The 15,089-nt window shown below is 41.5% G+C and overlaps 1 protein-coding gene across 1 annotated transcript; it reads left to right on the forward strand.

The window, feature by feature from the left end:
• The first annotated feature begins 8,230 nt into the window (after positions 1-8,230).
• Positions 8,231-14,881, forward strand: LOC134295832 (zinc finger protein 253-like). The gene is made up of 3 exons (XM_062969282.1): positions 8,231-8,262; positions 10,893-10,963; positions 13,548-14,881. The coding sequence occupies exons 1-3, from the start codon at positions 8,231-8,233 to the stop codon at positions 14,432-14,434; spliced, it is 990 nt and encodes a 329-aa protein (XP_062825352.1). The 3' UTR covers positions 14,435-14,881.
• Positions 14,882-15,089: the final 208 nt, after the last annotated feature.

Here is a 15,089-nt window from a genome sequence, read left to right on the forward strand (position 1 = left end):
TGTGTGTGTATATATGTATGTATGTGTATGTGTATGGAAGAAAGGCAGCAATGCCTCATGTTCCTCTCTTAATAGAGGGACAGCAATCTTGTTTCCTACTTTCCATCATCATCATGGCTCGAGCGGGGCTACAGAATAATTAAAAATGCATAAACATTGTAAAAATGCCACAAATACACATATTAATTCCTGCCAACCTAGCAGTTCAAAAACATGCCAATGTGAGTAGATCAATAGGTACCGCTCCGGCGGGAAGGTAACAGCGCTCCATGTATTCATGCCGGCTACATGACCTTGGAGGGGTCTACGGACAACGCCAGCTCTTCAGCTTAGAAATGGAGATGAACACCAACCCCCAGAGTTAGTCACGACTGGACTTAACGTCAGGGGAAAACCTTTACCTAACCTACACATATTAATATGTATTTATAAAAGATATATAATAATAATAATAATAATAATAATAATAATAATAATTTTAATAATTTCTTATCTTTGATTGAAGTCAAAAATCAGAAACTCCTCAAAGCACAGGAGACAAAAAACCAGTACAAGAAAACCACACTACAAACTAGAGCTGACAGCTGGCACAACAAAACATTGCATGGAAAGTTCCTTGACAAAATTGAAGGAAAAGCTGATAAGGAGAAGACCTGGCTCTGGCTCACGAATGGGACCCTGAAGAAGGAGACAGAAGGCCTGATCCTTGCAGCCCAGGAGCAAGCCATCAGAACAAATGCAATTAAGGCCAAGATCAAAAAATCATCTGATGACCCAAAATGCAGACTGTGCAAGGAAACTGATGAAACCATTTATCATATTCTCAGCTGCTGTAAGAAAATCGCACAGACAGACTACAAACAGAGGCGCAAATGATTCATTGGAACTTATGCCTCAAATACCACCTCCCAGCAGCAAAGAACTGGTGGGATCACAAACTTGTAAAAGTATTGGAAAATGAGCACGCAAAGCTACTGTGGGACTTCCGAATCCAGACTGACAAAGTTCTGGAACACAACACACCAGACATCACAGTTGTGGAAAAGAAAAAGGTTTGGATCATTGATGTCGCCATCCCAGGTGACAGTCACATTGACGAAAAACAACAGGAAAAACTCAGCCGCTATCAGGACCTCAAGATTGAACTTCAAAGACTCTGGGAGAAACCAGTGCAGGTGGTCCCAGTGGTGATGGGCACACGGTGCCGTGCCAAAAGATCTCAGCCGGCATTTAGAAACAATAGACACTGACAAAATTACGATCTGCCAGCTGCAAAAGGCCACCGTGCTGGGATCTGCACGCATCATCCTAAAATACATCACACAGTCCTAGACACTTGGGAAGTGTTCGACTTGTGATTTTGTGATACGAAATCCTGCATGACTATCTTGTTTGCTATGTCGTACAATAAAATAATAATAATGTTTCTTGACCTTTGCTTGAGTCGGGAGGAATCCTCCAGACTGGACTACCACCTCCAAAATGCTCCCAGTGCACTGCTTCCAGCACAGATCTTAGAATTGTGGAACCATTATTTATTATTTATTATTTACAGTATTTATATTTCACCCTTCTCACCCCGAAGGGGACTCAGGGTGGATTACAATGAACACATATATGGCAAACATTCGATGCCAACAGACAAACAACATTCAGTTTTAGACACAGAGGCATTTAACATCTTTCCAGCTTCACGATTCCGGCCACAGGGGGAGCTGTTGCTTCACCGTCCACTGGTAGCTGTTCTTCATTCTTTTCCTCGTGTTTTGCTGGCAGTTTTATGGTGTTGTAAATTAGTTAAATTAGCCTCCCCGCATAAAGTGTCCCTAAATTTTCCCTACTTGACAGATGCAACTGTCTTTCGGGGCTGCTAGGTCAACAGCAAGCCAGGGCTATTAATGGTCGGAGGCTTAACCTGACCCGGGCTTCGAACTCATGACCTCTCGGTCAGTAGTGATTTATAGCAGCTGGTTACTAGCCAGCTGCGCCACAGCCCAGCCCCAACCATAGAATCCCAGAGTTGGGAGAGACCCTAAGAAACATCCAGTCCAACCCCCTGCCATGCAGCAACACAAAATCAAAGGACCCCTGACAGATGGCCAACCAGCCTCTGCTTAAAAACCCCCACAGAGGACGAGACTCTGTTGTGGAATTTCGTTTGGACGCGGGTGAAGAAAGCAGACTGACAGCAGAAGTTGTCTTCAAGATAGTTTACTTTTGGCCAAGAGCAGGTGACAATGTTAGCTAATGCCCAGAAAACGCAATGCCACACCTTGCCTGTAGTGGCTTTCCAATTTATACAATTTTACAGAGCATGCGCAGAAAGCTAACTGACAATGGAATTTGCTGACTATTACAATCCTTTTGGACATGCGTAGTTGCCTTGTAACTTATATAACTCATTACTCATCACATCAGGTGAAGTGTCCATAGTTTGCTCCACGTATGCACTATCCTCAGGTGACATGTTCATAGTTCATCCCACGTATACATCCGGGCAGCCAAATCATTACTGCAGTTTGCATGACCTTATATTGTGAGCAAAGAGCAAATGTCAGGCAGAACATGTCCTGTCAACACTTTCATGGAAAAACAAGATTTTTGAGTAAGGGTCATCTAGGTAAGGGATTATTAAGGTCTTTAAATAAAATATTCAAGAGCTGCTACATTAACTCCACTGGACTCCCAGGCAACAGCATTATTCTACAGCCAAACATTTCTTACCACCAGGACATTCTTCCTAATGTTTAGATGGAATCTTTCCTGCAAGATGCTATCAAGGCACCTTCTGTCTTCAGGATCAGCTACGTCTGGCTCATCCATCACTGTTGTTGTTGTTGTTGTTTTCTACACCAATGAAACCACAACTAGGATCAATGCTGTCTGTCCCCTTTTCTTCTCAGAGTAAAGATGTCTCCAAGGTCCTCTGTAGCAACATCCTGTAAATCCAATACGTTGGTGTGTAAATCTGCTGTCCTTTCAGCACCAGCCAGATTTTTAAACCCTTTCCAAACCCATCCATCCTTCCTTCACTTTCTCTCAGTTCCAGATGGGTTAGGACAGGCATGGGCAAACTTCAGCCCTCCAGGTGTTTTGGATTTCAACTCCCACAATTGCTAACAAGCCAAGCAGGAAAGAGAAAATACAAGCTCAGGACAAAAGAGCAAAGGAGGTGGGGCTTGAGGACCGACCCGACATGCCTCTGGGGGACTGGCATCTCTTCTCTATGCTTTTAACCCTTCCTTATGCCACCCTGCTCTCTCTGGCTCCCTTTTGGGGGCTGGAAGGGGCCCCTTCTTGTCAGACATTTCTCCCCATAGAGGACAAGAAAACCTTCTTTTCCATAGTGGCTGGATGCACAAATGTGGAGGGACAGTGAAATAAAAGGAACAAACACTAAATAAGAGTATATGTAGACTCTACAGGAATAGTAAAGGTAAAGGTTTTCCCCTGATGTTAAGTCCAGTCATGACCGACTCTGGGGGTTGGTGCTCATCTCCATTTCTAAGCCGAAGAGCCGGCGTTGTCCATAGACACCTCCAAGGTCATGTGGCTGGCATGACTGCATGGAGCGCCGTTACCTTCCTGCCGGAGCGGTACCTATTAATCTACTCACATTAGCATGTTTTCCAACTGCTAGGTTGGCAGAAGCTGGAGCTGACAGCGGGCGCTTACTCCGCTCCCGGGATTTGAACCTGGGACCTTTCGGTCTGCAAGTTCAGCAGCTCAGCGCTTTAACCTACTTCGCCACTGCGGCTCCCTACAGGGATAAAGGAGGGCATATATAGTGAATAAATAAAATATATAAAAATAAATAAATCTGCTGGACAATGGTTTTTGATACACACCCACCCAGATCCCTTTCCTTCTCATTTAGCTCGGGCTGTGGCGCAGGCTGGAGAGCAACTGCAATCAATCACTGCAGTGAATCACTCTGACCGGGAGGTCATGAGTTCGAGGCCCGCTCGGAGCCTATGTTTGTTTGTCTTTGTTCTATGTTAAAAGGCATTGAATGTTTGCCTATATGTGTAATGTGATCCGCCCTGAGTCCCCTTCGGGGTGAGAAGGGCGGAATATAAATGCTGTAAATAAATAAATAAATAAATTTATGCATCTGGATGTTTTTAAGCAACATCAGTATTGTGGGACCAACAAAGAACTGGAGAAGAGGAACTTCATTGACCCTACGTATTTGTGAGTTTGACTCCTGCAGATTTCATAAAAATCTTCTCTCTAGGAAACTCCAGGTCCTCCAGTACGACACTCTGATGATTTTTCACAGGATGTTGCTTATAGAGTTGAAATAGAGCAATTTGAACTGGCCGTGGATATTGAGATCTGGACGGCAGATAGCGAAACCATGAGCGTGGATACTGAGACCTGTTAAGCGGATACCTATAGAGTTGTGTGCCTGGCAAGATGAAGAAGCTAATCCAATATTCCTCAATCAAGAAATCTCACCAAGTTGAAGAAGAAGCCAGTGAGGTAGTTTATTCAAGGCAGCTCCACGCTGATTGGAGGAGCCTTGCTGATGTCATCGCCAGCTGGGAAGGATTCACTGGGCAAGGCGGGGCTGCAGCACCTGCCAGCCAATCAAAGAGTGTTCCCCTCTTCTGATGCAGATTTCTGCTCTCCAATGGCTGACGGGGGGCAGGATGGTCCAGGAGACAAAGAAATGCAGAGTGTTCTCAATGGGTTACCATTGTCCTATTAATGTGGGATTTGTGTATTGGTAGTGTTTAAATGAAATTTGTGTCTGGCATGTATTGCATACTGATTGCATCATCCAGAGTATGCTATAGTCTGTAAAGAGTTAATTACGGAGAAGCTGTGTTGACCTTGATGTGTGGCTGGAACCTGGGGAGTGTCCAGGCACAAGTGTGTTTGTACATTACTGATTGCATCAGTTGAGATCTTGCTCTGTTCTGAGTTGTGTCTGCCTAGAGTGAAAGCCAAGTCCTGTATTTGTCTGCACGTCCCAGCAAAGGGACACAACAAAGAGGGCCATCAGGTCCCATGTGTTTTAATTGTCCTTTGTGTCAATTATGGACCCATCAAGGTGTGTTTCCTACAGATCATTGTCCAAGGTGATGGGATTAGCAAATCGAGTCCTGGGAAGGGGGGGAAAAGTCCATTTGGAAAACAGGACAGGATCTCTCGGCATATATGTGATGTTCCATGGTCCCCTGGGTCGTGACACTGGCGCCATTATGGACCAAAGTGATGAGGAAATGGGATTTCTACCGATTCAGCAAGATGCTGTTCCTTTCCAGATGCCTTTTGTTGACAATTCTAGCCCGGAGCTCATTAAAAAGGACCTTGAACAGGCGCCTATTCCCAGCAATTCTGCCCCCTTTGCGAGAAGGGAGTTTTGGGAAGCTAGCCGCTCGGAGAAAGCGCAACACGAAGAAGCTCCCGATTAGCAGCCAGAGAGAGCGCTAATTAGCTCGTTTCCCCTGAGAGTTCTCAGGGAGGATCGCATCTGGCCGAAGATGTTATTTCAGTTCTTTCCCTTGGGAAAAGGAGCATTGGACACCTGTTTTGTGAAAGATTTGAAGTTCTTTAAAAGTTCCCCGCACTGGCTAGTCCTCGCGGAGTCAACGTGTCAGTTGAAGGATCAACTTCGTTCTGAGTTTTCTTGTGGCGCGCAACTCGAGAGTAGACCGGACGTTGCGCCTCGCCTTCCAGCTAAGTTTGGACCGAGTCTGGATCCACTGCTTTGGACCTTGCCTTGCCTTGATTCCTTGTTGTATTGATTCCTCGTTTGCCTTGTACTCTTTGCCTTGGACTATTCTCTGGAACTCCTGCTAAAGATTATTCCCCACTTGGAATAAGTGGAAGTTTGAGTGTGTTTCGGTTTGGATTTAATCTTTAAACTTTAATATCAAACACTTGACTTTATATTACTGGACTATTTTTGACCTTTCCTGAAAGGTCTATTGCTGGACTGTTTATTCTGCTTATTTTTATTCCACTCCTTTAATGCTATAATAAAGATATTAGATTGTTTATTGGTCTCGGTGTGTTGGTTTCCAGTGCTCTCGCAGCCTAGGGCGTCACAATATATAAGATACTGCTGGAATGGTTAACAGAAACAGAAAAGATTAAGGAATGTATAGTGAAATGGGCAGCCAACGTTGGCCACACAATTGGACTTGAGGAATGGGAAAAGGTCTGGAATACCAAATTGGGATATACAGTGTTCCCTCACTTTTCGCGGGAGTTAGGTTCCAGGACCACCCGCAATAAGTGAAAATCCGCGAAGTAGGGACACTATATTTATTTTAATATTTATACATTATTTTAGTAGTTATACACTATTTTAAGTCTTTATCAACCAATCGTGTTTTGATAAATCGCCTCCTCCTCCTCCCGTTGCCGCTTGGGCTCCTTTTCTCTCCCTTTGGCTTCTCCTTCCTCCCTTCTTTAAGCTGTAAATTGTAATTTTTTATTATTTATAATATTCTTTTAGCGTTTATTGAAAAACTGCGAAACAGCGAATCCACAAAAAGTGAACCGCGAAGTAGTGAGGGAACACTGTACATATGCATATGATATCAAAGGAAATTTGTATAAAATGATGTACCAATGGTACATTACCCCAGGTAAACTAGCGAAAACCAGCAAGGATATGAATGCAAAATGCTGGAAATGTGTCAAGGAAATTGCTATTTTTTTCCACATGTGGTGGAGCTGCAAGAGGGTGAAAGGTTACTGAAAAGAAATCCACGAAAGAAAAAAAATTCAAAAGATCCTACAGATACAATTTCAAAGAAAACCAAAATATGTTCTCTTAGGTATTATGGATACAAAACTAGAGAAAAATAAAGATATTCCATTCAACTGCAGTAGAGTCTCACTTATCCAAGCTAAACGGGCCAGCAGAACCTTGGATAAGCGAATATGTTGGATAATAAGGAGAGATTAAGGAAAAGCCTATTAAACATCAAATTAGGTTATGGTTTTACAAATTAAGCACCAAAACATCATGTTATACAACAAATTTGACATAAAAAGTAGTTCAATACACAGTAATGTTATGTTTTAATTACTGTATTTATGAATTTAGCACCAAAATATCATGATATATTGAAAACTTTGACTACAAAAATGCCTTGGATAATCCAGAACCTTGGATAAGCGAGTCTTGGATAAGTGAGACTCTATTAGTAAAAATGAAAATACATCCAAGGATAAACTTCATATTTAGAATGCTACCATTTCAGATTACAAAAGAAGAGCTGAATAAATGTCAGCAAATGATAAATATATACTGTAATGGCAGTAAAAGAAATAGATTAAATAAACACTTTTGATACAGATCTCAAAAAGAAGGATGATTAGCACTTCTCAGCATTAAAAAATACTATGAAGCAAATAGACTGAGATTGGTTATAGAAGGAACAATAAATAAGGAGGATACAGAATGGCTAAAATAGATTTTAAAAAGCAGAGGAAGAATATCTTTTTAAAAGAGTTTAGGAGAAAAGAAATTAGGGAAATTGATAACCCAGTGTTGAGTAATGTATTAGATATATGGAACAAATACAAGAGAAAGTTAATAGTGGATGCTTCATTAATAACCCCAATTATAATGGAAAGAAAAATTCCAAAAATTCTAAGAAATATAATTGATAAAAATTTAAGGGGAAATAATATGGATAAAATAGGGGAATGGATAAAAGATGGAATGAAGAAGGAAAGGATTACGGAAGAATTTAGGGAAATAAAATTGTCATGGTTCCATTGTATACAACTAGAAAATGGATCAAAAATTGAAAAAAAACCCCATAAAAATGGAAGTAAGCTTAATCAATTTGAACAATTGATACAAAATAGAAGAGATAAAGAAGAACATAAAAATTTGAAAGGAATAACCAGTAAAATACATAAGATATTAAACGAAATAAGTAAAGGAAAAACAAAAAACAACAATCTCAAGGAGATTTGGGAGAAGGATTTAGGGATGAAAATAAATGAAATGGAGTGGTCACAGTTATTTTTTTATTTATTACAGTATTTCTACCCCGCCCTTCTCACCCAATAAGGGGACTCAGGGTGGCTTACAAATATGAAACACACATATAAAAATTACAATAACATTTCATTTCAATTTAAAATTAAGTTACATTAAAACATTCATTGAACTAATTGAAGCTTCCGAACAGTCTTCAAAGGCAGCCCCACGTAGAGTGTGTTGCAGTAGTCTAATCGGGATGTAACAAGAGCAATGACCACCGTGGCCACGTCCGGCTTCCCAAGGTACGGGCGCAGCTGGCTTTTGGCTTTAGTTTTTGGTTTTTGGTTTGAGTTTTAGAACAAGCAATGGATCTGGAGAAGGAGAGCACGGGGGTGAAAGACAATAAAGGGGGGATGTGGAGTCATTTTTTAAATTCCGTGTCAAAAGCATTGCATAATAAGTTTAAAACTGATCAAATAAAAGGCTCACAACCAGCTAAATAGAAAGTCCAGGGAGGGAGAAAGAAAGAACTCTTGTCTGTTGGCGGCAGGTGTGAATGTTTCAGTTGCCCACCTTGATTAGCATTGAATAGCCTTTCAGCTTCAAAGCTTGGCTGCTTCCTGCCTGGGGCAATACTTTCTTGGGATTTATTATTATTATTCTATTGTATGACACAGCAAACAAGATAGATATGCTGGATTCCATATCACAAAATCCCAAGTCGAACACTTCCCAAGTGTCTAGGACTGTGTGATGTATTTTCAGATGATGTGCACAGATCCCAGTAGGGTGGCCTTTTACAGTTCTTGTTGTTGTTGTTGTTGTTGTTGTTGTTGTTGTTGTTGTTATTTGAAACACAACAAGATGAGTCCACAGCAGACACTCTGCTGCCTGTTGTATTGGATCACACGTCGGACACTTCCCAAGTGTCTAGGGCAGTGTGATGTATCGGCGAATAATACGTGCAGATTCGGTAAGGTGGCCTTCTGCAGCTGGCAGGTGGGGATTTTGTCAGCGCTGATTGTGTTCAAGTGCAGGCCAAGGCACTGCACCCAGTGTGCCCATCACCACTGGGACCACCTTGACTGCCAGAGTCTTTGTAATTCGATCTTTAAATCCTCATATCATGTCAGCTTTTCCAGTTGTTTCTCCTCAATCTTGCTGTCACCTGGGATTATTATTTTATTATGACACAGCAAACAAGATAGATATGCTGGATTTTGTATCTTTTATTCGTATTGATTATTATTATTATTATTATTATTGACACAACGACGTTGTATGACACAGCAAACAAGATAGATATGCTGGATTTCGTTTCACAAAATCACAAGTCGAACACTTCCCAAGTGTGATGTATTTTCGGATGATGCGCCCAGATTCCAGCAGGGTGGCCTTTTGCAGTTGGCAGATCGTGATTTTGTCATTGTCTATTGTTTCCAAATGCCGGCTGAGATCTTTTGGCACGGCACCCAGTGTGCCCATCACCACCGGGACCACCTGCACTGGTTTCTGCCAGAGTCTCTGAAGTTCAATCTTGAGGTCCTGATAGCGGCTGAGTTTTTCCTGTTGTTTTTCGTCAATGCGACTGTCACCTGGGATGGCAACATCAATTATCCAAACCTTGTTCTTTTCCACAACTGTGATGTCTGGTGTGTTGTGTTCCAGAACTTTGTCAGTCTGGATTCGGAAGTCCCACAGTATCTTTGCGTGCTCATTTTCCACGACCTTTGCTGGTTTGTGATCCCACCAGTTCTTTGCTGTTGGCAGGTGGTTATTATTATTATTATTATTATTATTATTATTATTATTATTATTATTATTATTATTATTATTATTATGCCTTACTCCTGGGAAGGTTCCTCTGCTGTGGCTCCCTACCTATGTATCTACCTTGCCACATATTCTCCACATTGTGTGTATGTCTATGTACAGTGGAGTCTCACTTATCCAACATAAATGGGCTGGCAGAACGTTGGATAAGCGAATATGTTGGATAATAAGGAGGGATTAAGGAAAAGCCTAGTAAACATCAAATTAGGTTATGATTTTACAAATTAAGCACCAAAACATCATGTTATACAACAAATTTGACAGAAAAAGTAGTTCAATACACAGTAATGCTATGTAGTAATTACTGTATTTATGAATTTAGCACCAAAACATTACAATGTATTTAAAACATTGACTACAAAAACATTGACTACTAAAAGGCAGAGTGCATTGGATAATCCAGAACGTGGGATAAGCGAATGTTGGATAAATGAGACTCGACTGTATATATATACACACACACAGTGGAGTCTCACTTATCCAACATTCGCTTATCCAACGTTCAATATACTGGGCTGTGGCGCAGGCTGGTGAGCAGCCAGCTGCAGCCAGCTGCAACAAATTATTCTGACCAAGAGGTCATGAGTTCGAGGCCAGCTCGGAGCCTGCGTTTGTCTCTGCCTTTGTTCTATGTTAAGGCATTGAATGTTTGCCTTATATGTGTAATGTGATTCACCCTGAGTCCCCTTCAGGGTGAGAAGGACGGAATATAAATACTGTAAACAAATACATAATAAATAAATAAATAAATAAATAATTTTTGTGCTAAATTCGTAAATACAGTAATTACTACGTAGCATTACTGCGTATTGAACTACTTTTTCTGTCAAATTTGTTTTATAACAGGATGTTTTGGTGCTTAATTTGTAAAATCATAACCTAATTTGATGTTTAATAGGCTTGTCCTTAATCTCCTTAATGAGGCGATGGCTGAGGATGGGATGAAGTGATTCAGGATCCGGGGAAAGGAAGAGGGTATTGTCTTGGAACAGCTGCAGCATACCTTGCTTCTCCTCAGAGGAGATATGCCATTCAGGAAAGAGGATTAAAATATCCAAAGGATGCTCAATTCTTAAGTGGTCTGGCTTTGCCCTCCCAGGCTAAAGAATGAGTCCATTGAGTTATTTCAGATGGTGATCATTAAGCAAGAAGGTGGACCTGGGGTGGCTGGTGGCACCCAGGTCACAACAGGGTCACTCGCTTCACTTTATAAGGAATCATTAAAGTATAATAATAAAAATATAATAAAATTGATAGAAGACACATATAGAGCTCATAATGGAACAGAAAGGGGATTCAGCATCTCCATCATGGAGGGAGACAGACGCAAGTTTCATCCAAAGGGCAACAGGGGCTTTGATCTTCTCCTGGGGGGCAAAGTAAAGGGTCTTGGGGGTCCCCCCACAGCTTGACAGGCGAGAGGCATTTGGGGTTCCCCAGAACTGGGAGATGGCACAAGGAAACAAGGGGTTCATGCAAGAGGGGGAAATGAATGGCAAGGGGAAAGGAGCCAAATGGGCAGGAGAGTCTAGTCCAAAGGAACAGAAAAATGTGGGTCAAGGTGATACAGAGAGGCAGAAAGATAGGCAGAAGAATACATATCAATTTTTGAAAAATAAGGGCAAGATTGTAAAGCATATTGCTTTAAAAAAAATTCTTTTGCTAACACTTAGCCTAGATATGTCTCAACTCCAGACAAAAGGGAGTCCTTTTGTTTGTGAGTCATTGATCGGCTTAGGAAAGGATTAGGAGAGTCGTTAATTCTTGCCTCAGGGTAAAAAGTCCAACACCCATTTTGCCAGGGTTTTCAGTAAATTGCAGCAAACTCCAATAAAATATCTCAGTTACTTTCTGCAATAAATGTATGAAATGTAAAATATAGAATATAACCCTTGGTCAAAAGTACACAGTTTTAACATGGGAAGTGTTCCTTGTGATTGTCCAAGATTTAACTCTTATTACCCAGCTTGGCGTCCTTGGCAAAACTATAAGTTCCCTGATTATAAACTATCTTCTATTGGGTGTGTGTGTGAGTGTGTTTGAGAGAGAAAGGCAGGGGAGGATGGGGGAGCAGATTTTCAAAAGTTAGCAAACCTCTCCTGACTTCAGGCAAACATTTTCAGCAACCTGGTTTTGCATCCTGTGTACCTTTGGGCAGTTTGGAAAACCACTGCATGCCTGAAGCCAAAAGGAGTATGGAAAATGATTGAAAAGAGTTGTTTGGCAAAAGCTGACTCGCTCTTAATACTTTATAATAATACTTTATTTTTCTATCTCACCACCATCTCCCCGAAGGGACTCGGGACGGCTAACATGGGGCCAAGCTCAAACAATTATAATAAAACAAAATAGAATACATACAAGACACACAACAATATCCAATAAAAATTGGCCCGTGAGTCCCTCTATTACATGAATGGGCAAACTTCGGCCCTCCAAGCGTTTTAGACTTCAACTCCCACAATTCCTGTTGCGAATTGTGGGAGCTGAAGTCCAAAACACCCGGAGGGCCGAAGTTTTCCCATGCCAGCTCTATTCGGAGAAAGGCGGGATAATCACCTTCTGCCTAGGGCTATGTCGGGCCATTTGGAGTAACTTTGCAACATAAAAAGGCTTTTTAAAAAAGGGCGGGGAAAAGCCCAAGAGGATGTGTGCCAAGTAATAATAATAGCTGCTTGCATTTCCCTTCTAAAGCTGTAGCAACCCTTCACAAGACATTACACTGCTCACTGTGCCCCCAAAAGTCCTAAATATCAATAAATAATGAAGGCTAAAAAAGGACTTATGTTCTAATTTATAAGAAGCAGAAGATGGGTTTTATTTAGGGAGGGAAAGAAAGAAAATACGCATATGCGGGAGGAAGTTGCCATCCCAAGCTGCAAAAGGAAGGGAAAGAGACTCAAAAACCACCGCAAAAGGCAAACCTAAGATACAAACCGGCCTTAAAACACACACAATTCACATGAGATTTCAGCCATGCGGCCAGAGAGGATGAAGAGGCCATACACCAACAACATGTAAGGAAACACTAACTTCACTCAGTCCATTCTTGACATAAAACAACGACTAAACAATGTAAGCGAAGCACATGTGGACAAATTGCATAGTGAAACTGAATTTTAAAAAATACAGTCATCATGGCCCCCACACAACCCACGTTCCCCATTGAAGGCCATCAAGATGGAGGGAAACAATTCAGTACTTTATGGCCATAAGTGTCTGGTTTTTAAATACCTGCACATAGGTCCATAATGAGTTCTCTTAAAGATGGGACACAAGACTAACTAAACATGGAATTTGTTTAGGGGTATTTTTTGTATTTAAATCCAATTTATAGAGAGATATTTGAATTCAAATCACATTTATTAGCATCAGCATCATTTATGGCAGAGAACAAGAATGTTGCAAGGCAATGAATATTATTTAGGGGCGTATTTATTTTGTATTTAAATCGAATGTACAATGCCTTAGACAAAGGAGTATGTCATATTGTATACAATCCGACAGTAAAACAATAATAAAAACCAAACACATCTTTAAACATATCTCTTATCGGTTTTAACATTTCCATTACAACTTGTACTACAGATCTTTCTACTACAGACCTTTTATCTACTTATACATGTTTTATTTATTATAATAAATAACAAATAACAAAATAAATAACATAGAACAAAAGACTGCACACAGGAGAGAAGCCATTCCAATGCCAGGAGTGTGGGGAATGTCTTGCTTCCAGTTCAGCCCTGGTGAGCCACAAAAGACTGCAAACAAAAGAGAAGCCATACCAATGCCAGGAGATGTTTTGCTTCCAGTTCAGCCCTAGTGAGCCACAAAAGACTGCACACAGGAGGGAAGCCATACCAATGCCAGGAGTGTGGGAAATGTTTTGCTTCCAGTTCAGCCCTGGTGAGCCACAAAAGACTGCACACAGGAGGGAAGCCATACCAATGCCAGGAGTGTGGGAAATGTTTTGCTTCCAGTTCAGCCCTGGTGAGCCACAAAAGACTGCACACAGGAGAGAAGCCATACCGATGCCAGGAGTGTGGGAAATGTTTTGCTTCCAGTTCAGCCCTGGTGAGCCACAAAAGACTGCACACAGGAGAGAAGCCATACCGATGCCAGGAGTGTGGGAAATGTTTTGCTTCCAGTTCAGCCCTGGTGAGCCACAAAAGACTGCACACAGGAGAGAAGCCATACCGATGCCAGGAGTGTGGGAAATGTTTTGCTTCCAGTTCAGCCCTGGTGAGCCACAAAAGACTGCACACAGGAGAGAAGCCATACCGATGCCAGGAGTGTGGGAAATGTTTTGCTTCCAGTTCAGCCCTGGTGAGCCACAAAAGACTGCACACAGGAGAGAAGCCATACCGATGCCAGGAGTGTGGGAAATGTTTTGCTTCCAGTTCAGCCCTGGTGAGCCACAAAAGACTGCACACAGGAGAGAAGCCATACCAATGCCAGGAGTGTGGAGAATGTTTTGCTTCCAGTTCAACCCTGGTGAGCCACAAAAGACTCCACACAGGAGAGAAACCATACCAGTGCCTGGCTGTCTGGCCATCTGTCCAGACAGATTTGGTTGTGTACTTGTGGCATCGAACAACAGGGTTCTCTTCCTTGGTTATACATGGTTTTTCTTATTAAGCCACCTGCATGACGTTGGCTCTCAATATTTACATTCCTCTCCAGCACCTCCATGTCCCAACAGCCAGTACAGTAGAGTCTCACTTATCCAACATAAACAGGCCGGCAGAATGTTGGATAAGCGAATATGTTGGATAATAAGGAGGCATTAAGGAAAAGTCTATTAAACATCAAATTAGGTTATGATTTTACAAATGAAGCACCAAAACATCATGTTAGACAACAAATTTGGCAGAAAAAGTAGTTCAATATGCAATAATGCTATGTGGTAATTACTGTATTTATGAATTTAGCACAAAAATATCACGATATATTTAAAACATTGACGACAAAAATGCGTTGGATAATCCAGAACGTTGGATAAGTGAGCCTCTACTGTACTAGGTTTTTGCCATTTAATAAACTGTACGCATGTCAGCATACACCCAATGAGGAACCGTATGTAAAACCAGCCAACCCATTCTGTTTTCCACATCACAAGTACACCACGAAACCTGTCTGCACAGATGGTCATGCAACAAGGTCCGAGTAATTATAGTAATGATTATTCTAACAAGGTGGATGAAAATCTGTACCTCTGAGTTCCAGTGACTTCTAATGGGGCCAAGCTGGGTATATCTACGTATTCCACTGTATTTGCCCCTCCTTTGTAGCA

The sequence above is a fragment of the Anolis carolinensis genome, chromosome 2 (genome assembly GCF_035594765.1).
Source record: "Anolis carolinensis isolate JA03-04 chromosome 2, rAnoCar3.1.pri, whole genome shotgun sequence".
NCBI lineage: Eukaryota > Metazoa > Chordata > Lepidosauria > Squamata > Dactyloidae > Anolis > Anolis carolinensis.

Bases quoted from the DNA above. Each gene is read 5' to 3' on its own strand.
- LOC134295832 (XM_062969282.1), top strand. From the start codon at position 8,231: ATGACCACCGTGGCCACGTCCGGCTTCCCAAG. The intron at 8,263-10,892 runs GTACGGGCGCAG...TTGCCCTCCCAG, and splicing joins GCCACGTCCGGCTTCCCAAG to GCTAAAGAATGAGTCCATTG. The intron at 10,964-13,547 runs GTGGCACCCAGG...AGCCCTGGTGAG, and splicing joins AGGTGGACCTGGGGTGGCTG to CCACAAAAGACTGCAAACAA.